We start from the raw sequence: 23,827 nt of genomic DNA, 5'->3' as shown, positions 1-23,827 counted from the left end.
GGACATAGTGTGGTCTCGAACAGTCCAGGTAGGACAGAAGTCAGTTGAAAGACATTCTTTTAGTTGTATAGGGAAACATCACATCTAAACTGTGATAATTTGTAAATAATTATAGTGAAAGTTTGTCGTGGCTTTTCTCAGTTTTTATAGATGTAATCAAACCTTGATTCTAGTCCCTAAGCCATCTTTTCACCAGTAGGATCAGTTTGATCCTCCCAGAGTAAAGGTTACATTTACTTTCCATATTTACACTTCTTCAGACAACAGATTGCTTGTAAATTAATATTCACCTTAATAATAAAGTGACCATAAAACTAGGACATTAAAAGCTAGTAGTCTGAGATTTAGTAGTATTTTATGTTTGCTTTCTTTTTATACAGTAGTACATTTTTATACTATTAAAAATAAGTGTAAAATCAGGATTGTATTATATATTGTAGTTACAGGATCTGAAAAACCACTTAGAAAGAAAATCATATCATAGGTACCCTGTGCAATCTAAGGCACACAAGAGAGTGGGTTTCTAGGAGCGCCTGTTGTTTTACAACTTTTTTTTTTAATTTATTTTCTATTTAAATTTTATTTTTATATTCCCCATACAATTGCAACCCCCTTATTTTGACCCCAATCCCTCCTTTCCCCGCCCCCCCACCCCCCACAGAGTGTCTCTGGTTCATAGTTGTTTGTTGATTTTGATATTTTCTTTCTTATAGTTATTCTTTTTCCTGGTCCCTTATTTAAGTTTTCTAGATTCCTGCTATGAGTGACAACTTGTTTATCTGGAACTCTGGGTCATCTTCCCTTCTGGTGCCTTCCCTCTGGCCATTTCACTGGTGGTTAGATTGCACCTAAAAATGGACAGGGAAGATGGAAGAAGTGAAACAAAATAGTCATTGTGCTACTTCCCTTTTTTTAAAAAAAAATATTTATTTATTTATTTATACAAGCACTGGGTACAGTCGGAAGCGCGGGAGGGCAAGAGAACTCACCAGAGCCAGAGCGGGGAGCAGAGCAGGCAGAAGGACCGAAGTGCACTGCTGAGGGGAGCAGCTGGCGGCAGGAGAGGTCTGCACGCCATGTGGGACCCTCCTCCGGTGGCCGGGGAGCAGCCGGGGATCGAACCGGCGCCGCAGAGGGTGCGGGCAGCTTCGCAACCCAGCGCTCAACCGCTGCACCACCGGGGAGGCCCCATTGTGCTACTTCTTAAGAACTATTCTGAATAATCTTTTTTGTTCATGGAGCATAATGTCATTTTGCCATTTGTTTCAGTTTTAAGTTATCTTTTGATTTTATTGCACAATATCATTTAAATGCACAATATCATTTGTTTATCTGGAAGGAAAATAATATTGTCTTTTATTCACAACAGTGGTAATATATTGAATTTAGTAATGCACTAAATGTGTTTTAGAGCTAGAGATAGCATAATTCCTGCCCAGGCAGCAAACTGAAGAGATACAACCAAGATTTAAAAAAAAGGAAATGTACTCTAGACTGACAAGTTAAATATCAACATTTCAAGAATATTTAACATGGTGTATTATTGTCATCACAAAAATACAATTCAACTTTTTAAAATATGAGGGTAACTGTATACAGTTCTTTCTAACATATTGCTCCTAGTGAAGATTAGGATTATGAACCAAGGAAAGGGTTTGAACTCCATCTCCATGAACTCGTCGTTTGATTCTCATACTGGAAATTCTTATTTCTCTAAGGTGGTTCTTTTTTTTTTTCCTCTCTCTTACTGCTCAAGGGAGCAGTTTCTAATGCCTTTTTTGCATGGGCCTACTCTGATTCACTACCTCAAGCCACACCCAGGGGCACTTTCCTGAAGGAATTCTCATGCCCCCCACAACCACCTGCAGTTAGGAAACCTGACTTCCCTCTAAACTGGGCTAACTGCTTTTAGGCGGGATAGTTTAAGCTTTCAGATCTGAGCTGTGGGGCTCTTCTTCAATTCCTATGAATGGTTACTCACCCATAGGAGCGGATAGTCCTTATGTGTTTAGGAGTTCTTTGCCCAATAAAGACCTTTACTGGATATAACAAAAAAAATTGAGCTCTGGAAGGCCTGAACTTAGTGGTTGACTTGTTTAACTACTTATCTCTTACTGCTCCCGTCCCTGAGTATTTTTATCTTTGCTGAGTCTATCACAGTTATTTGGGATTTGGGATTTTTAAATAACTCTCAAGAGTGTAAAACATTTATCCTTGCCACTTTCAGCCGTACTTTCCCATTCTTACCTACACCCATCTCCTGCTGCCAATTAAGTGTACCTATTAGAATAGAGAGAACGATTCCCTCACCCTTCACACAATTTGAACAAAAAGACTGATAAAAAATGGGATTTTTATATCTGTCTGGTAAGATACCTATTCTCAACATTGTTGGAGAACCATAATCTGAAAAAGATTGAAATTACAGTGTCTGAATACTAAAATGACTTTCCATATCATTAAATTGAAATACAGAGTTACCTTGTTTTACATAGATATGCGTCTAAACAAAAATGTGTGAAGAATGTAAATATATGCTTTAAACTACTAGAGGAGCTTTGTTATTTGAAAAAATACTGTACTGAATCTTCTAGCAGGGCTTCCCGGATGGCCTAGAAGTTAAGTCTCACTGCTACCACCACGACAGCTCGGCCTGCTACTGGGGACTGAGTTTGAGTCCATCCCCAGCCAGGTAGCTGACCCACATGGTGCAGCCAGGGAGCTGACCTCTCCTGTTTGACCTACTGCTCCCCTTAGTGTATTTCAGTAGATCTGCCTGTTTTGATCCCCACTCTGTCTCTGGTGGATTCCTCTCACTCCCTGCACCTTTGGCCTGTACCCCAGTTCTGCTACACTAAATAAATAAATATATATATAAATAAGAAATCTTATCTTTAAAAAAAAATCTTCTGGCAAAGGAAGAATAGCCACAGTTTACATCTTGTGCAAATACTTTTTTATAGCTCTGTTGTATGAAGATATGTATACTTGTATGAGGATACAGTGTCTAAGAGAGAGTCAGGGCATGTTACAGTACAGGGGGAATTAGGTCAGCCCTCTGTGTTAAGTCTGAGAGTAGGTAAGTTTTCAATACATTTGCGCCTGTTGATTCTGGAGAGGTTGTCCTCTTGGGCTCCTTCTAACATCCACCACTTGCTTTTACCCTAGATTGAGCGGTTGGAAGTAAGTAACCTCGCCCAGACTTCCAGTGCAGTGGCCTCCAGCACCGATGGCAGCATCCACACAGACTCTGTGGATGGAACACCAGACCCTCAGCGCACAAAGGCTGCTATTGCCCATCTGCAGCAAAAGATCTTGAAACTCACAGAACAGATCAAGATTGCACAAACAGCTCGTGACGACAACGTTGCTGAATATTTGAAGCTTGCCAACAGTGCAGACAAGCAACAGGCTGCCCGTATCAAGCAGGTCTTTGAGAAGAAGAACCAGAAATCTGCCCAAACCATCCAACAACTACAAAAGAAGCTTGAGCACTACCACAGGAAGCTCCGAGAAGTGGAGCAGAATGGGATACCCCGGCAGCCAAAGGATGTCTTCAGGGACATGCACCAGGGTCTGAAGGATGTGGGAGCAAAGGTGACTGGCTTCAGTGAAGGTGTGGTGGACAGTGTCAAAGGTGGACTTTCCAGCTTCTCCCAGGCAACTCATTCAGCAGCAGGGGCTGTGGTTTCAAAGCCTAGAGAGATCGCCTCACTAATTCGGAATAAATTTGGCAGTGCAGACAACATCCCTAATCTGAAGGACTCTTTAGAGGAAGGGCAAGTGGATGATGGGGGAAAAACTTTGGGGGTGATTTCAAACTTTCAGTCAAGCCCAAAATATGGTAGTGAAGAAGATTGTTCTAGTGCCACTTCAGGCTCAGTGGGAGCCAACAGCACTACTGGAGGCATTGCTGTAGGAGCATCTAGCTCCAAAACAAACACTCTAGACATGCAGAGCTCAGGATTTGATGCACTATTACATGAGATCCAGGAGATCCGGGAAACCCAGGCCAGACTAGAAGAATCCTTTGAGACCCTCAAGGAACATTATCAGAGGGACTATTCATTAATAATGCAGGCCTTACAGGAAGAGCGATATAGGTAAGTTATATGAAATTAAAATCCCAAATTATTTATGTCTGAAGTCCCCCTCCATTTGGATATGAGGGAGTGGTTTTAAATATCTTTTGTTTTGTTTTGTTTTGTTTTGTTTTAAAAGATCTTTGTAAGGTATCTTTCTCTGAAGTATCCAGAGCACTTTAAATATGTCGTGTGTCATCTACGTGAGGTTCTGATTGTAGAGAACAAAAGAGAGGCACATGATGTTAAATGCCTACAAATTTACACAGGAAGGAAGCACTTTAGTTCAGAGGATGAAGATTACAGTAGTTCTCTTTCACTTGTGTAAGTCTTCATTTCAAATGAATCTCAAACTCTCTAAAACATTCCACCTTTTATAAGCACAGAACCACAAATTATTGTACACTCTTGCTATACTTCACTGAAAGATCTGTGACCCTCGTAACTGTAGAAATCAGAGAGATACCACTCAGCCAAAATGCAATGTGCCCTGTAGATATTTGGCCTTAAGCATGTTTCTTTGGGTAGTTGGTGTAGAAAGATGTGACTAGAAGTAAATCCAAATAAGCCTGTCTGTTACTTTTATTATTATGAATTGGCTGATTTTTGAATGGGAGTGGGCTTCAACATGAAATGATTGTGTAGTAGTCAGCATTCTCAAGGGGCCAAGTGCTTTGAGTCCTAAGCTGTACTAAAAGTAGAAGCTGGTCTTTTTTGTGTTTGTTTCATATTATACTCACTACTAGACCACTCTTAGTTGTTTCCCTTATGTGTCCTTTCCTCTTGTTTCTCCTATATGCAGATAGAAACAATGAATCTGCTCATTGAGATCCAAACTTTGTCAGTCAGTTACAGGCTACCTCTTAAGACTGGCACTAAGGGCCAGTCTTAGGGGAGCCACAGATAGAGTTGGACCTTGAAAGACCTGGCTTCTGGCCCTGTTCCCTTTTCTAACTAGACAGAGTCCTCAATACTCCATGATTTTAAGGGTAGAACAAACCATCTCTTATGATCTTTCACATTTTTTGTTCAAAATTGTGATTTCAATCTCATATTGAGACTTTTTACTCAAAGGTCCTCCCTAAATCATTATAACTGAAAAAGAACTTTAGATACCTAAATATGCTTTGAGCTTAACTATGTGAAAACAGAAAGCCGTAAACACTGTAAGATCTTTTTTTTAAAGTAGGTTATGTCATATTTTGGCAGGTGAAGTCCTCCCTCCCAACCCCCACTCTCACCTAAAGATAGTAAAACACATGAAGATCTTGTTGTAGGGTGACAATTTCAGACATGATTACTTAATCTTGAAAAAGTGCTTCAGCTACTGCGTAAGTCGACACCCTCCCAGATCAAAGATAAGCCAGGGCTCTTTTGAGTCAAATTCCTCATGAGTGAGAAACTGGGTGAATATTAGGTGGGAAAGCTTCACCTAATGCATCACCCGGGGTGTGGCTCAAAAGTTTGGAGCCATCTCTGAGAGCCATGGTGCTTCCCCAGTTGAACAGCATGTCACTAGGACAGGATGGCCGAAGAATCTGGTAGAGCAGGTATTGAGAAACAGGAAGGACTGGATTCCGAGACTGACACCAATAGGCAACTGTGAGAGCACGCTACTTTATTAATGCTCAGATCCTTACACATGTTTGACCAGAACAGAAAAGCATAGCTGGGGTAGGGGACATGGTGTGCGGTAGGATCTTGAGTAGATTCTTAGCTGAATTGGGGAAAGTAGATTTTCCCACCTTACCTCTTTTTTTTTTCTTAAAAGATTTATTTATTTATACAAGAACCGGGGTACAGGCCACATACACGGGAGGGTGAGAGGATTCACCAGAGGCAGAGCGGGGAGCAGATCAGGCAGATTGACAAAATACACTGCTGAGGGGAGCAGCAAGCAAGACAGGAGAGATCTGCCGCGCCATGTGGGACCCTCGTCGGCCAGCCGGGATCGAACCGGCGCTGCAGAGGCTGTGGACAGCTTCACAGCACTGCACTCAACCGCCTGCGCCACCAGGGAGGCCCTCCCACCTTACCTCTTGTTACCTCATTTGTATTGAAGCCTAAAAAGAGACTAGGAAACACTGAGCTAGTTTTCAGTTGAAAAGGAGAAAGCAGGGCCTCCCCTGTGGCACGGCGGTTGAGCGCTGGGTTGCGAAGCTGCCCGTGGCCTCTGCAGCGCCGGTTCAATCTCCGGCTGCTCCCCGGCCACCGGAGGAGGGTCCCACATGGCGCGCAGACCTCTCCTGCCGCCCGCTGCTCCCCTCAGCGCTGTGTTTCATCAGTCTGCCTGCTCTGTTCCCCGCTCTGACTCTGGCTCTGGTGAATTCTCTCACCCTCCCGCGCTTCTCACTGTACCCAGTGCTTGTATAAATAAATAAAAATAAATCTTAAAAAAAAAAAAAAAAAAAGGAAAAGAAAGAAAAGGAGAAAGCAGGGACTCCCTTGTGGCACAAGATGTTGAGACGCAACCTATGAAGCTATTTGCAGCCACTGCAGCACGAGTTCAATCCCTGGCCAGGGAGCTACCCACATGGCGCAGCAGACCTCTCCTGCCTCTCCCGCTGCTCCCCTCAGCAGTGTATTTCAGTCAGTCTGCCTGTTCTGTCCCCCACTCTCTCTTTGATGAATCCTTTCACCCTCCTGCACCTCTGGCCTGTACCCCAGTTCTTATATGCATAAATAAATAAATCTAAAAAAAAAGAAAAAGAGAAAGCACAAAATCAGTCTCCCCAAAACTTTCAGTGTGTGGGCAACACATTATTTTGAAGGCAAGAAACAGCAAATGACTCAAGCATGTAGGGAACAAATAAAAGCTTAGAGGAACTCTGTGCAATTTGAAGACTTGGTAATGACAGCACTAATGCTCTGGCACACCTCAGATCATATTGCTGTCTTCCAAATATTTTGTATCATTTAATAATCTCAACCACCCTTACAATAGTTGTCATTATTTTGTTTTATAGAAGAGGAAACTGAGAATCAGATGAGTAAGGTCACACAGCTAATTAGTATCAAAACTAGCAAACAAATTTGGACTTTTCCAATCTCAATTTATGAACTAATTAATTTCTTTTCTTTTTCTTTTTCTTTCTCTTCTTTCCTGCCTCCATCCTTCCCACCCATTCCTCCTCCATTACTTCTTCAGTGGATAAATTTGAAAGATTACATCTTTCATTGACGGTCTCAACTTTCATAAGAATACCTCTTAATTGGGAATTTTTTCAGTTACAAAAAGCTAATTTGACCCAATAGTCTCAGTTTCTGTTTCAAACTTATTATCCAAACCTAGTCTACATTTCCTCTGAAGACTCTCGGATCAATTTACAGTTGAAAAACAGGTCTAACATTGCTGTACAATCCTCATTGACGTACGATGGGTTTAGTGTCCTGATAAACCCATTATAAATTGAAAGCATTGGAAATCAAAAATACATGTAGGGCCTCTCCTGGTGGCTCAGCCGTTGAGCGCTGGGCTGCGAGGCTGCCCTCAGCCTCTGCAGCGCCAGTTCGTTCCCTGGCCGCCAGCGAGGGTCCCACCCAAAAAAAAAAAAAAAAAAAAAAACATGCAATACACACCTAGTCTACTGAATACCGTAACTTAGCCTCCTTCAGCACTCAGAACACTTGCATTAGTCTCCGGTTGGGTAAAATCATATAGCACAAAGCTACTTTATATAACAAAATGTTGACTGTCTCATGTAATGTGTTGAATACTGTCCCGGCAGTGAAAGGCAGAATGCTTGTGTGGGTCTCATTACCACACAATATACCACACTGGTGGTTTAGCCTTGCGACCGTGTGGCTGCCCGGCAGCGGGGCTCGCTCTCACTGCCTGGCTTCATGAACGCGTGTCATACAGCATATCACTAGCCTGGGAAAAGATCGAACTTTAAAATCTGAGGCATGGTTTCAACTGAATGCATATTACTTTCCCACCATTGTTACATCAAACGATCATCAAAAGTCAGCGACAATCTGTTTCTGACCATATCTCTTGTCTTGCGCCCAGTGAGAGTAAAATTATATTTAAGCGATCACTTGTTCAGTTAGCGCTCTAAGTGGGCTGTGCCTGCTTGGTTATTAGCCTCGTTACTGACGTCCTGCCTGTGAGGACTGTTCACAGTGACTGCCCCGTCTGTATTTTTGCTCTTATGACTCAGTGCAATTTAAAATATCCTGGACTTAATACAAATGTCTCAGAAGCTGATTTCCAAAGGACAGTAATCCCCTTAAAATAGAAACTTTCTAAATGGCATCACTGTTCACAAACACCAAAATGGTCTTTACATGACATTGTTTTAAAACAGGCAATAGCTGAATAAGATTCTAAGCCAGATCTCCCAAGAGGAAAAACTACAGAAGGAATCTGTAGAACTGCCCACGAATGTTTTCCTAGTCCTCTCCTATTTCCAAAGCATTCTGCCACAGCTGAGCTTTCTCCCAGGGTAGTTCATTAGTATAGTTCACCCTCTGCAGGAATGGGACTTGTTGCCGATTTTTAGCAGCAAATTAAATATATGTTCAACCGTTTCACTGTGCAGCTGATGAAAGTCACTTTACCCCTCTGGGCCTAGGCATCTGTAAGATGAGATTAACCTGGACATCTGAGGGCTCTTCTATCCCAGAAGTACTGAGAGAACCCAATTGCTAGTTGCAAGCCTGTGCTAATACTTTATGGGATGAGGAGCTGGCAAGAATAATCTGAAGGCCACACAGATCCCATAACTTAAAAAAAAGTCTAAACCTTGCCTCCTGCCTTTATAAAATACATGATTTATCATATACATTAAAAGGCTTATGGGAGAGGAGTAGAGTAAGGAAGTTATTACTATTCTTATGTTCTTATTGTTATTATGCAGAGTTATTTATCTGTTACCACTTTGTGTGCCAGATGGAGTATATGAAAAATATATGCCAGTCAAAATCATATATTAGTAGGCTCAAGAAATATCCACCCCCCCCCCCATGTCCAGAAAGCTTTAATTAGTGTCATGTGGAGGGGTTAAAATCCTTTACAGGGAGTTCTTGGTTTAAAAAAATCATTTATGAAGGACTATACAGAATTTACCTTCCCTTTCTGCCCTCTACTTAGTGGTTAATATTTAATGAGAGGATGAAGGTGTTCTTTCTGTGAATTCCCAGCATGTCTGACTTCTGGTTTATAATTCAAACAGGAAGTAAACACTAGCAAATCAAGTAAGCCAAAGTGGTTATAAATTTAATAATGGGAGCAGTGGAAAGTCAGTGAGAGCCAGAATATAGGTGTTTTCTTCCTTTAGTTGTTGTTAAGGTTTTGTATTTGATTAATAATAGCACAGGGAAAAAAATGTTTTTAAAGAGAAAAGTTTTTTAAAATTTTTTTTAAAACAACAAGCATGAGCCAAGTGGTTCAGAGTCTCACTACACCTCACTAACCGGAGAAGACACTGTGTATTTCTGGGCCCCGTGTTTATTAATTATAAATTGGATTTCCTGGGCCTCCCCAGTGGCACAGTGGGTTGAGTGCCGTGCTGTGAAGCTGTCCGCAGCCTTTGCACGCAGGTTCGATTCCCGGCCGGCCAAGGAGAAACCCACATGGCGCAGCAGACCTCTCCTGTCTCGCTTTCTGCTCCCCTCAGCAGTGTCCTTGGTCCGTCTGCCTGTTCTGCTCCCACTCTGTTTCTGGTGAATTCTCTCACTCTCCTACGCCTCTGACTGTACCCCAGTTCTTGTATAAAATTTAAAAAAAAAAATTGGACTTCTCAAGGAGGAAGGAGGTGAGGATTCATGTAGAAATATCCTCATGAATCTTGAGTTCCTTGGAGGCAGACGCTATACATTAAAAGGCTTATGGGAGAGCAGTAGAGTAAGGAAGTTATTATTGCTGTTATTATTGCTGCTGGTGTTTTCATGTTTTGATGTGTACAGTGATTAAGTAGATTAGATTGAACCCTAAATTCCTCCCACACACACACTCCTCCACCCAGCCTAGCACCAGAGCATTTTTGCTGTGTTCTTTGTGTTAACCTGTTTTCAGACTCCACATGTGGGTTATATAGTCCACAGAGAGGCTGATGGCATTCAAAAAATATTTGGAAATTGCTAAGCATGATCTGGATTCATGATTTCATTTTGTGAGTTGAGAGGTTGTGAGAAGAGATGAAAAACAAACTTCCATGACCTGGATGAACAGATTAGGGAAAATATTTTAATAATGACAGGCTAATAAGGTTCTTTCAAGTTACTGAGGCAACCCAGAAGATCTGCATTCCAGGACAGCAAGGGCATCTGGCCAGCTTCTTTCGTTCATCAAATTTTACAAAAAGCTTCAATGTTGATGGCTTTCTCACTTTCCTCCCTGATGTTTCCTGCAGATGGGAGGTGCTTGCTATGGTTAACCCAAAGACAACTGTTTGTATGAGTGTGGTAGGATTTCAGCTACACAATAACAGCTGCAACTTTTCTATTCTTTCAGAAAGTCATCATTCTCCAGGTAATTCTTATGACTTGAAGAGGGAAACAATTGCTGGTAGTTATTAGCTGGTGAATTAATGGAGCAGTTTCAGCTGGGCCTTTCATGTTCTGCAGCTTCCTGTCACCTTAGCAAAGTCTCCTAACATGTTCGCCTATTTCATCTGTGGGGAAGTAGAGCTCATTCTACTAACCCCGTGCTACTCTGCTGTTGAACTCCTTGCTAACAAAATACTATCTCTGGGAACAATAGTTACATTTTCTCATTTGGAAAAACTCAGTTTGAGGAAAGCTTGCTGTTAATTTTCCATGTAACTGAGTAAATCGTTCAGTCTCTAAAGGGCTTTATTTTCTACTAGAGCATGATGAGAATTGGCAGTTTCTACTCTTTCTGTAGATTTGCAAAGATTAGGTAAAATTTACTTGAGACACCGTCCCTCACACATGCCATAAAAAAAAGATATCAATAGATAGGATGGTTTTGGCAATTAAAAGGAAAACTTGAGGCAGGCCAGTGAATGAAGCTAGTTGAATTGAGCCAGGCAATGGCAAGAACCCATTTGTACACTTGTGTTCGCCTTCCTGATGAGGAAATAAGAGAAATTTGTGACCAGAGTTGAGAAGGACAAAATAAGACATGGTAGTTGCCTTCTGTGTAACATTACAGGTTAAACACCATAAATACACTGGAACCGCAGAAATTCCAGAATATAGAAAGCTGAGAATATGGAGATAAAGAAATGGAGGATTAGAGACAAAAATCAGAAATAGGAAGCCTTAACCAGTAAAGCCACAGAGCACTTGAGAGCACGTGGCAGTCAACAAGCCATCTTCTGCAGGTACCGCCTCGCGATTATGGAGAGAACTGGGAAGAGCAACAAACAGAAAAACGCAATCAAATCTAGGCATGTGATCTACCTCACCCATTAAGCACCCTTTTTGTGCCATTTAACTCCTGTTTATTTTTTTTTTAAAGATTTATTTATTCATACATACAAGACTGGAGTACAGGCCAGATGTGCGGGAGGGTGAGAGGATTCACCAGAGAAAGAGCGGGGAACAGAACAGGCAGATTGACTAAAATACTTTGCTGAGGGGAGCAGTGGGCGAGACAGGAGAGGTCTGCTACGCCATGTGGGTATCGCTCTGGACTGGCCGGGATCGAACCCGCGCTGCAGAGGCTGCAGACAGCTTCATAGCACTGTGCTTAACAGCCTGCACCACCAGGGAGACCCTTAACTCCTGTTTAACCCTACAGTTACCCTTTGAAGTAGTAGATTGCCTCTTTACAGATTAACAGGATCACCCACACTAGAATTGCAGAGTCAGGATTTGAATCCAGAACCTGGGTTGATCCGATACATCAGCTGACTCAAACTGCATTAAAAAACACCAGTGAAAATAGGGCCAAAGTGGAAAGGAGTGGAGATCCTTTAGATTCAGTTTGGGATGAACCAAATCTCCTGGTTCCCAGAACAACTGACATTTTGGTGACTAATATATGATAAATACTAACGTCTTATGAGGTCCAAAAGTGTTGGGAACAAGTGTTGAGGACATACAAGTACTCTGTGATTCATACATAGTCACATACAGTGTTATGTAAGTATAGCATTCCCCCTTTACAAAGAGTGAAAAATCTGAGGCACAGGGGCCTCCCTGGTGATGCAGGGGTTAAAGTCTCAACAGTATGTAGCTATCACATGAGTTGGATCCCCAGCTAGGGAGCTAACCTACACAATGCAGCAGACCTCTCCTGCCTCCCCCACTGCTTCCCTCAGCAGTGTCTGCCTGTCCTGCTCCCCACTGTCTCTGGTGAATACACACACACACACACCAACCCTCACCACCACCACCACCCCCACCCCCGCCCCAGCACCTCTGGCCTATATACCAGTTCTTCTACACAAAAATAAAATAACTAAAATCTTTAAAAAAAAAAATCCTTTCTAGTCAAGGAACCTACTTTTAAATCTTTTAAACAGTCCTTTAAATATTTATGGCGGGCCTCCCCGGTGGTGCAGCGGTTGATCGCTGGCTTGCGAAGCTGCCCTCAGCCTCTGCAGTGCCGGTTTGATCCCTGGCTGCCTGGCGAGGGTCCCACGTGGCTCACAGACCTCTCCTGCCGCCCACTGCTCCCCTCATCAGTGTATTTTGTCAGTCTGCCTATTCTGCGCCCTGCTCTGGCGCTGGTGAATTCTCTCACCCTCCCGCGCTTCTGACTGTACCCAGTGCTTGTATAAATAAATAAATAAATCTTTAAAAAAATATATTTGTGGCATATTTCTCTTCACAATATACTGATTTTAAAGGGGTGGAAAGGTACATGAAAGAGTGATAATCTTAGAGACATACAGAATAGGGATTGAGATACTTGGATTTATTTAGTAGTTAGCCTAGTATAGACTAGTAATAAGTGATGACTGCTGCTATTGTTACTTTCTAATCTGTACTGATAGTATGTATTAGCTATTATTTAATATCAAGTAAAATTCTTCAGTAATCCTGAAAGACTTTACAATTTCTGGGCCCAAGAGGTTTGTGTTGCAGTCAGTGAAACACACGCCAGAGATGTTGCCTGGGTCTGCTTCCATCACATGCAGACTGGCTGCCACTCCTTCCAGACTCCCCCCATACCACCCAGCAGCAATTCTTAATTTGGGAGTTACTGGCTGCTAGGCCCAGCTCTTCCCTTAAATACCAAGGCACTGATACTTTGGAGCATCCCTTTTAAAAAGCCTCCAGCCCTTCTCTGAGAGAGTGATGAAATCATCAAACACTGAAAACACCACCTAAAGGTAGGCAAAAACAGAATGATTATAAAAAGAGAATATATTAATATAATCTTAGGGCATTTAGTGAACTTAAAATTTGGTTAAAAATCAACTCCAGGGCCTCCCCTGGTGGCACAGGTGGTTGAGCGCAGCGCTGTGAAGCTGTCCACAGCCTCTGCAGTGTGGGTTTGATCCCGGCCAGCCGGTGAGGGTCCCACATGGCGCAGCAGACCTCTCCTGTCTCACCCGCTGCTCCCCTCAGCAGTTATTTCATCAGTCTGCCTGTTCTGTTCCCCACTCTGTCTCTGGTGAATCTTCTCACCCTCCCGCGCATGTGGCCTGTACCCCGGTTCTTGTATAAATAAATAAATAAATCTTTATAAAAAAAAATCAACTCCAAAGGTGGTACCTGTTTCCCAGCATGAGCCCTGGGCAGCAGATGAAGTGAAAAGCAGAATCACAGAGAATATCAGCCCTACTAACACATAAAAGGTGCAAATGCTTTCTGATCAATTGTTCAGTCACTTTAGTATGAGTTTCAGTGTGAGAAAAAGCTGTACAGATATCCCTCGAGGATAAAGGCAGACTAAATAGAATTCAGTAACATAGTAAAAGGGTCAGACTTGCCTTTACAAAAAGAGGCCTGGGAGGAGGGAGGGAGAGGGCGGGGCCAGGGGCCAGGATGGACTATGGTGGAGACCCAGGTGACCACACCTGGGGGGAGAAAACCTATATTGTGGGAAAAACAAGGGTGAAAATAATGCTATGTCATAATTTAAAAAAGAAGGTAAAAACATGTCATTGTGAAAGTAGAAATTAATCAAGATTAGATAGTCCTTAAAAATTATGCACATATTTTAGGAGCTAGGGTCACTCCACCAAGACTTTGCTTTGTCACATTTTTTTCATCTTGGAAATTTAACACCTGGGACTTTCTAAAAAACTGCATTCTATACATCAGCAGCCGAATGTTTATGTTCACTAACTTTATGTGATTTTAGTTTTTATTAAGTAATTTCACTGATGAGAGAAATAAAAGAAGAGGCAATCGAAAAAAGTCCTTGTTTCTTAGAGAAGAAATGGAGTTTAGGATATAATTATTATATAATTTTTTGAAAGAATGTTGATGATGCCACAGCATAAAAGTGACCTCAAACTGAGAACTTCCGTGTACTTCTTACAAGTTCGTGTGCTGTATAGACGCACTCTAAATGGTTAAAAGCCAAGGCAGGGGGAGGGGACTTTTAAATGTTTGGGTTTGTTCTGGCATTTCTATTTTTTTTTTTTAATTCAGAGGCCTGTGTGTGCTGGTGTCAGGTGTGCCCGCCTGGCTGTGGGGCATGTGCTCCTTGCGGAGCACACTAGTGCTCCGTCTAGTCTAGTGTCCGGCTGGAAAGAGCTCTTTCTCTGGCAGAGTAGCTTCCATTCTAGTCACCAGGAGCTGGAGGTGTGTTTACTGTCCCTTTCTCATCTTTTTAAATGCGTGATCTTCAAACTTTCTCCCAACTACTTAATTCTCTTGCTTTAGTTTCTCCACACCAACCTTCCCATGTGTCCCGGTCATCATCCTGGATAGCCCGTTTTCCTGCCACAGTGTGCTCGTCATGTCGCCCTCCCTCCTCTGCAGGGAGATAACTAAATTTACTGCCATTACGGATTCCCAATTCCCTGCCTGCTTTTTAAGGCCAGGTTTCCCTTATTTTCTCCAGCATAAATATGTTCCAGCTGCCCTATACATTGCTGCTGCTTATCCTATGTTCTTTTTTACCTGGCATCTCTGCTCACAATCTTTAATCCTGCTCCAGGCCCACTGTCCTCAGATGCCCTCCCCAGGTCCCACCTGTGTGTAGAATAAGCCCCACATGTAGTCTAAGTACTAGAGACCAAAGGTGACTCTAATGACCCCTGCTCCCAAGGAACCTTATTTCCCGCCATTCTCCCTGGTTTTTATTTAGCTACACTGACCTGTTTTCTTCCCTCAGACCTGCCAAGCTAGTCCCCATCTTCAGAAATGTATACTTGTTGTTCCTCTGCTTTACGATACCCCTTCCTCTACATCTTTGTGCTTCATCCATGACATTATGCAAGTTACAGCTTGTTAAAGATCATTAAACAGGGACAAGGCCTACCCTCACAATGCCATCTTAACTAAGCACTCTGCTGTGTGCTCATGGTGGTGGTCTTTGGATTATTAATCCATGCCTGCCTCCTGTCTTCTGCCTTTAGAGTGTAAGCTCCTGAGGGCAGACCCTCTGTCTTGCTGACCATAGTATTCCCAGCACTCTGAACATGCCTGGCACACAGTAGGTATTTGTTGACTGACATGTCTACACATCACACTTGGCCATGAGAATGATGGTTCCGAATCCTGAACATCTAGGCGAATGACATGTCCAGTGTTAGAATAAGCTACTGGTGACTGCTAGCAGGTCAGTTTCCACTTACGTGCTCTTTATATTCTCATTAGACCTGCTTAGCTGTCCTTGAGTTTTGCCTCACCCATATGCTGCTCAGAGCAGAGTAAAAACTGCCTCCATGTTATGGGTGTGCGCCAAGCTAACCAGGGCCTGGCTTCACTACCACTGCTGCGTGTGCTGAGAGGAGGTGGCAGAGCCATGTTGCTGCTGTGATAGGGCCTGTGACGAGCTGCCCACTCCCAGGACTAAGAGCTCTGTGTATCCTGCCACCCCGGGCCACTCACTCAATCTCTGCTTTTATTTTCTTTTGCAGAGTGGATTTTGGGATTGGATGTGAGCGATACCAGGACAAATGCCGAATGCTTAAAATTCTAACTTTTCCCTTTTTCTTAGATGTGAACGGTTAGAAGAACAACTAAATGACCTAACAGAACTCCATCAGAATGAAATCTTGAACTTGAAGCAGGAATTGGCCAGCATGGAAGAGAAAATTGCATATCAATCCTATGAACGGGCCCGGGACATCCAGGTTAGCATAAAAGGGTCAGGTGTAAAAGCAAAAGATGAACGCCAAGTAGAATGATGGGTGCCACAGGATGGGGAGAGAGGAGGGTTCTGGGAGTGGTTATTTAACGGGTACTGTTGTAGTTTTCTCAGATGAAAAGAGCTACAGAGATGGATGGCGGTGATGCTCACACAACATGCTGAGAGTATTTGTTCACTGGTCTGTACACTTAAAATTGACTAAGATGGGGCCTCCCCGGTGGCGCAGCGGTTGAGCGTTGGGTTGCGAAGCTGCCCGTGGCCTCTGCGGCACCGGTTCGATCCCCGGCTGCTCCCCGGCCACCGGAGGAGGGTCCCACATGGCGCGCAGACCTCTCCTGCCGCCCGCTGCTCCCCTCAGCAGTGTACTTCGGTCCTTCTGCCTGCTCTGCTCCCCGCTCTGGCTCTGGTGAATTCTCTCACCCTCCCATGCCTCTGACTGTACCCAGTGCATGTAAAAACAAAACAAACAAACAAACAAATAAATAAATAAAACATGCCTCTATAAAAAAAATATATTAAAAATAAATAAATAAATAAAATTGACTAAGATGGTAAATTCTATGTGTATTTTATCACAATTTAAAAGAAGAAAAGGGGCTTTCTAACACTTGCTACAACATGGATGAATCTAGAAAACACAGCCAGTCACAGAAGACCACATGTTGTTTGACTCCATTTACGTGGAACATCCAGAACAGGCAAATCTATGGAGACAGAGGCAGATTAGCAGTTGCCAGGAGCAGCAGGGAGGCGGAGGGAGTCTTAGCTAAGGGGTTCTTTTTGGGCGAAGAAAATATTCTGGAATCTGATAGTAGCAGTGGCTGTAGTTGCACAACATTTTGAATTTACTAAGTGCCACTGCATTGTACACTTTAAAACAGTCAGTTTTGTTACATGTATTTTAAAAAAAGCTTTAGGGAAAAAAAGATAGGATAGAGTCGCAAGAAACTTATGCCAACTAGAATGTACCTGTTGTTCAGTGAGGTACACGTCTCAGAAAAGGATACCATCTGGAGGCAGCGTGCCTGCTTGGGTTCACGGGAAATGTAGTCTCAGTGTATGGAAAACCACACACATCATGTCTGCTGGTTGTGCTTCGAGAGCTCCTCCAGCATAGCCCTTGGCCTTCTGGCCCACCTTCTCCTTTGTGTTAAAGGAGGCTTTTGCCCTTGCTCCAAACCAACCTTTTACAGGCATATTACCCAGCAGTTTGTGAAAATAATACGTGCGGCAATGATGTTAAAGCTAATAGCCTTCTAGTTTATTCTATGGGGAAATGAAGTATTTAACTTTTTCTCATCCCAGTTGGGAGGTATTTCTAAGGATACAGTTGGTGGTTTCATATGACAGCATCTTGAAATAAACTAGTCTTTAAGCAGGGAAGCGGTCCAGGAAACTTGGATGACAGCGGCATAGAAGAATGAAGGGAATGTCTAGACCATTTGCCCAGCTGCCATCTTCTCCAGGCCCTGGAGTTCTGTTTATGTTTTAGCTTTTCCTCAAAATTATTCTGAGCTGGGAGTATCGATTTTTTGTTCATTTTCTAACTAGCTTCTGTCAAAAGTTGCCTGGCCTTTGCCTCAAATCCCAGGAAACTTGGACCCATTGAAACCAAGGCCAGAAAAACTCAGGCTCCCACCACTGCTGAACTTTGAGGGATAGCTGACCATAGCTGGGGAAGTAGGTTCTGTCCTCTGAATGTTACAGTAAATTTCATATGAACTCATGGGTTAAGGTCATGGCGCTTGAGAGAAGCAAGCAGTCCCTTGTAGCTTTGGTGTAGTGTTTGGAGGGTGAACTATTGATCAGAGAAGAACCCTTTCCACTCACGTCAGGGAATTACTTGACTTAGAAAACACCAGTGAGTGTGCACAAATATGTCCAAAGAATGTTTGCCTCACCGTCGTTAGAGTGGAAAAGTTGTAAATGACCCAAATCTCTCCAGTAGCGAGCTGTGTCTCTGCTATCAGATGCTGTGTGGCAGTTAAAAAGAAAGACATGGATCTCTATGTATTGATATGGAGAGATTGCGAAGAACCGCTATTGAGTGAAAACAGCAAGCTGTTGGCTCGTACAGTATGATAAGGTGTGTCCTCAAACAGGTGAAAGATGGCACATGACAAAACCACAGTGCCACTTCAATGGCAGGGACTAGAATTGAAGAAAATAGCAAGACTGTTCTATTTGAATTTCCTTATGTTGAACAAGTATGTGTGTCCTGTGCAGCTTACCAGTTTTTAAAAGAAAAAATTATGAGAGGTCTGATTAGAATGTTCAGAACCAAATCTGAGTGTGGCGACTGCCTCGTGTGAGCCTTCCCACAGCAGTGCCATGGAGGAGAGTCTGGTGAGGGGCCTCTCGCAGTCAGGGCTGTGGCATACTTTAAGCCTTTGGCATAAGCTCAGGATGCACCTGCCTCATGCGAGGGGCGTGTCAGCTGCTCACAGTACATGGGAGCAGAAGCCTTAACTCTTCCTTGTTCTGGCCCACAGGAGGCTCTGGAGGCGTGCCAGACCCGCATCTCCAAGATGGAGCTGCAGCAGCAGCAGCAGCAGGTGGTACAGCTGGAAGGGCTGGAGAATGCCACTGCCCGGAACCTTCTGGGCAAACTCATCAACATCCTCCTGGCAGTCATGGCAGTCCTTCTGGTCTTTGTCTCCACGGTGGCCAACTGCGTGGTTCCACTCATGAAGACTCGCAACAGGACGTTCAGCACTTTATTCCTTGTGGTTTTCATGGCCTTTCTCTGGAAGCACTGGGACGCCCTCTTCAGCTACGTGGAACGGTTCTTCTCCTCCCCCAGATGATGCTGGCGCAGAAGGCAGTGCTCCCTCCCCTCTGGCGAGTGCATGCAGCGGAGCATTAGGCAGCAACTTACCTACTCTGAAGTTTTCTACAACAAAAAAGAGTTGAGTGAATCTGTTTACATTTAGAATAATGTTTTTTTTCTTCAAGAGACGCAATTGCAATAGTATTTTTTAGATTTTATCCAAGAAGTTTTTTGGGCAAAAATCTTGGATCATTTTTATGTAGCATGATTTCCTTGGGATGCAAATCTTAAATAGTCCTTTAACATGAACCACCAATCTGGAGCACACCGAAGGACATTCTAAATTGTGGCTTGAAGGACTGCACTAAAACCCACTAAAAAGATGCGAAGACCTGATTAGGGAAACCCGTTCAACCTAGCACCCTGCCTTGTCTGGGCCCACCACCTCTCCCTCCAGACTGACTTTACTGTGAAATCCTGCCACATTCCATGTCTGAATCTTTGGATTCAGGGTGGATTTCCCTTGTCCATGGAAGAAAACATGGATCTCCCTGGCTTTCTCACCCGCGCTGGCCATTCATGCTAACCGTTGGAAGTACCATCACTTTCGTAGCTGGTCCCTCAGCCTTGGCTGGGACACAGAAGTGAGAGCATCATGCCCCAAAGGATCACTGCACAGGTCTGCGACAGTATTTGGAAGTAGCCCTCTGAATACTTCATTAAGCGAAATCCCTTGGCCGCACTTTGAAGATTTTTTTAAATGAGTTTAGTCACCAACTTAAAAAACAAAAATCCGATCAGCATACTTGAAGAATGTAATACTCAGACTCTCAGTGCTTCCTTACGGTTTCTAATAGGATTTTTTATTATTGTTATTATCATTATCGGGTTTTTTTGGAAAGGGTTGGGAGGGTCTTTTATTTTTCCTTTGAAATAAAGAAGTGATGTTTTTAAATGAAGAGATGTGTGGATATTTAAGTGTGCTGCTCCCCTTGTCTTGAGTCAGTTTGAGTAAAGGAAGATTTGCTGTAAATGCTGCCCTCTGACGCCTTTGTTTTGAGATGCAGCTTAAACTTCCTCTTCTGGCTGCTGCTGCTGCTGCTTTTTGGTGTCCTGCCACCCCCACACCACCACCTTATGGGCTTGGCTTGGTTGGAGAGGAAAGGGGTGTGCAGGGAGAGGGGGAGCCTGCTTCCACAAACCAGCATGAGAGGACAGAGATTGTTTTGCCTCACGAAAATGTTCACCCAGTGACTTTGGGCTGGGGTTGTCTTTAGGAAAAGTTGAGACTATATGAGAATCGTAAGTAATTCCTGTTGTTTTCTTAATTTATTTTTTAACACCCCCTAATGACTGAAACCAAAGTAATGTGGAATCTGCTGTCTGCATTTTGGCCCCAGCATCCTTAATTTCAAAGCTTTATTCTGTTTACCTGAGAGAATCAACCGAAGGTGATTCTCTAAAGAGCAGAAAAGGAAACATCAGGTTGGTTAGAAGGAGCCAAGGCTTGGGGTGTGAGATGCTGTCCGCTTCCTAGTCATTCAGACTGACTTATTAACATAGCTGTGCGCAGTGGACTTCTACAGACAAGTTTAGGAAAATGGACTGGGCCTTCTCCCCCCGCCTGGAAACAGGGCCTTCTCCACCATCCTGGTAGAACGACGGGCTCTTACAGTTTATCTAGAAAGCGTGGTTAATCTTTTCATACTCATGGTCATGAATCACAAATGCTGTTTCCTCTTGGCCTCAGTTCAAGGGATGAGCAACCAAGAGATGAGCAAGGGGCACATAGTCTGCCCTGGAAGGAGGGGCAGAGCGTGCTTTGCCTCCTGCCCCCAAATCAGGAAATTTATTTGGAGCTGGATTAGCATTGCCTTCTCTGTCCGGGAGGACAGGCCACACGTCAGCTCCGGCCTCCTGTGGCTTTGGCAGGCTGGCCTTCTCAGAGCCAGCATGTTGTTTCCATAATCATTTTGGTATTTTAACTCAGGTACCCCAGTTTTCACTCCACCCCCAGATGATTGTAGTACACCTGTTAGCTCTCAAAATTAGTACCCAGAGCAGGAACCATAGGGGTGATTTTACTTCTAAAAAGTAATTGGAACCAATTCATGTTTGGGCCAAAAATCGTCCCCAAACCTACATATTTAAAATGTTAACTTTGCCTAAAAATATCGCAGTGACTTGAGACAGGAGTGCCTGGTGACACCACCACATTGTTGAACCGGCACCACTTGTCCTGACTTTCTGCTTTAGCTTGATTGCTCAGAGCAAGAAAGAGAGCCCCCCAGTTACTGAAAAGGTGCTCTAGCCACAGTCCTCCAGCTTCGCTAAGAACCTTGCGTGTCCCCTAAACTGCACAGAGGTTGCTAAATTTTTGAGGGCACTGAAAGTCACTGTGATATGTATTGAAATTGCCCCCATTTGCCTTGGGGGCAGTTTCTACCAAAGGAAGGTTTTAACCTCTGGAAAGCCCCCCCCCCTGAGCTCCCAGCCAAACAGGCCCACGCTAACTTTCCACCTTCCTCTCGAACTGTCTGAGGAAGGACCTTCAGTCTAGGCCGAGCGCAGCAATGGCTTCCTAGCTCGCTCTTTCGTTCCCGGGTGACTGACCAGGCCCAACAGTTGTCTGCATTTAATGCTGTTTGTAACCATGCACCTGTTCCCATGCTTCCCCCACACCCTGCTGCCCATATCTGTTTGCCTTTGAGTTTCTTTGCGTTGTGGCTGTTCTTGAATTCTCTTTGTCTATTCATAACTCGTCTATAACCTCCCTCTCATGGTGTAATGATTGTTCTGTGGGTGGAAATTTACCCTTTCTTGAATGCTTCTTCTCTTTTAAAGACTTGCATTCCCTTTGAAATGAAGCATTCCTGGATTACTTGTTAGCACTGGTGCGTGAAGCTGGCTGTGGTACCCTGGGTGATTAATATTTTACCTTTTTAATGATATAATTGAAGGGCACATCTGTCTGCTCCAAATTCAATTCCTTAATATATACTCAGTGGATCCTAGCAAGGAAGGCTTTCTACTCCACTGCTCCTAAAGAAGCAAAAGTAGGTTAAATTTTATTCTTCACTGGCTGGGGTCTTCTCTCTCCTCTCTTACCCCCTCTCCTCAATTGAGGTAAAAGTCTGATACCAAGAAAAATAGTGGGATTAAGCCTTCCTTGCTAGCCATGTCCTAAAAATGGTCATATTTTCATGTGGTCTTTGCTGCATTTGGTTTTGTTTCTGATTTCATACCCCTTTGAGGTACAGTCAGAGGACATGTCAAGCTCCCAAGTGAGTTCTGGTGAAGAGCTGCCTTTCAGCTTTGGAAAATATGCATCTACAACAAAACCAAATACAACCAACAATCTGACACAGGCAAAATTATGGTTCCCACCCCCAAATGAAACTGGGGATTTTTGAATGTGGCTCTAAGAGTTAACACTTTTGTCTGTGTGTTGTGTATGCTAGGTGATCCCCTCAGTAGGATTGACTACTAGACTGTGTGTTTTATCAAAGTGTGTAAGAATAAAAACTCACTTGCACGAATTGAAAAGTACAGAAATGACACTTGTGAACGTGTGAACATTAACACTGTAGTTGATAGATCTTAAGCTGCTAATTGTCGAGAGAGAATTACATTTATGTTTGGTCTGGTTGCTGCAGATTCTCAGCAGCACTTTTACTGTACATACGAATTGAAATAAAGACCTCAGCTATTAACGAGGTGGTTGGACTCGGGTTTGTTTGCTCTTTATTTTCACATACTCAGTTCCTGGTGACAAATTTGTCAGTCTGAAGACTTTACTCATTGTACATGAGAAAGTGTGTGCTGTGTGTGCTGTGCGTGCATGTGTGCTGTATGTGTGCGTGCACGCGTGTGTGTGTGTGCATGTGTGTGTGTGTGTGTGTGTGTGTCTGACTACTATCTGAAAGCCGTGACTGACAACTGGGCAGCCGTCATTGTCTGCCTGGAGCTTATCCATATCATTTCAGACTGTCACTTTGCCACAATTCCTTTAGACTAGGTGAGACTGCCATTTAGTTCTTCGGAGGGGCGTGGAGGCAGTCCCCCCAAATTCAGCATCTGATGAACAGTCCCTGCCCATTCTTACAATGCTTTCTTAAACTGCTGCGATGGATGCACAGACATAGTTTGTAAAACCCTTAGCATTAGAGCTCTTTATATGCATAAGGGATTACTGTCCTGCCCAGTCCCATCTGGCTTTGTTACAGGGGTTGTAATTTCCATTGTGACTTTTCCTTGATCTCTGAGAGGCCTTTGAGAATCCCAAAGCTCTAATCTTATCTCTGACACGTACCGTACCGAGTAGGGTCCTGATGATTTGTTCCTTCACAGCCCAATCCAAATGGGCTGTTTGGGCCACACTGCGGCTCACTAGCTCTGTGCCTCTCACCCGTCATGATCCTGCCACATAGATGTTGTGAGAGGAAATGTATAATTTCATGCCTGCTTTCATCTAATGTTTTGGGGAGCTAGAGACTGGTTACATAGATCTGAGATCCCACGAGATTGCCCTTAAGCTTCCCGAAGTGTAGACGGAGCTGCCATGTACAGTTTGCCAGCCTCAAGGACTCCCCGTAAGCAGGACACACTGCAGGACACATCCTCGTGGTGTATCCTGAGGCCCACAGAGCAGCCCCACCTAGATGCTACATCGTCTCAAAACTTGCCTTATTTGGAGAGTGGAAGACTAGACAGGAGTCTGGAAAGCTGGGATGTAGAAGGCAGATGGGTGAGGCAGGGGAGGCTATGGCCAACTGGAAAACAGGC

At 43.6% G+C, this 23,827-nt stretch overlaps 1 protein-coding gene across 14 annotated transcripts in view; it reads left to right on the top strand.

Annotated features, from left to right (window-relative positions):
* TMCC1 (transmembrane and coiled-coil domain family 1) overlaps positions 1–20,001 on the top strand; it is a 131,624-nt gene extending 111,623 nt beyond the window's left edge. For 13 of the 14 annotated variants that reach the window (XM_054699139.1, XM_054699173.1, XM_054699170.1 and 10 more), the window contains 3 exons: positions 3,169–4,103; positions 16,120–16,255; positions 18,765–20,001. In XM_054699139.1, the coding sequence (XP_054555114.1) occupies positions 3,169–4,103; positions 16,120–16,255; positions 18,765–19,079 (1,386 nt within the window). In that variant the 3' untranslated portion in view covers positions 19,080–20,001. Of the gene's footprint in view, positions 1–3,168; positions 4,104–16,119; positions 16,256–16,374; positions 16,510–18,764 lie in introns of those variants that run through there. The other variant, XM_054699176.1, reaches the window with a different exon arrangement.
* Positions 20,002–23,827: the final 3,826 nt, after the last annotated feature.

Source organism: Talpa occidentalis, unplaced genomic scaffold (assembly GCF_014898055.3).
Source record: "Talpa occidentalis isolate TD23 unplaced genomic scaffold, MPIMG_talOcc4v2.1 talOcc4.10, whole genome shotgun sequence".
NCBI lineage: Eukaryota > Metazoa > Chordata > Mammalia > Eulipotyphla > Talpidae > Talpa > Talpa occidentalis.
This window is presented reverse-complemented; position numbering and strand designations above follow the sequence as displayed.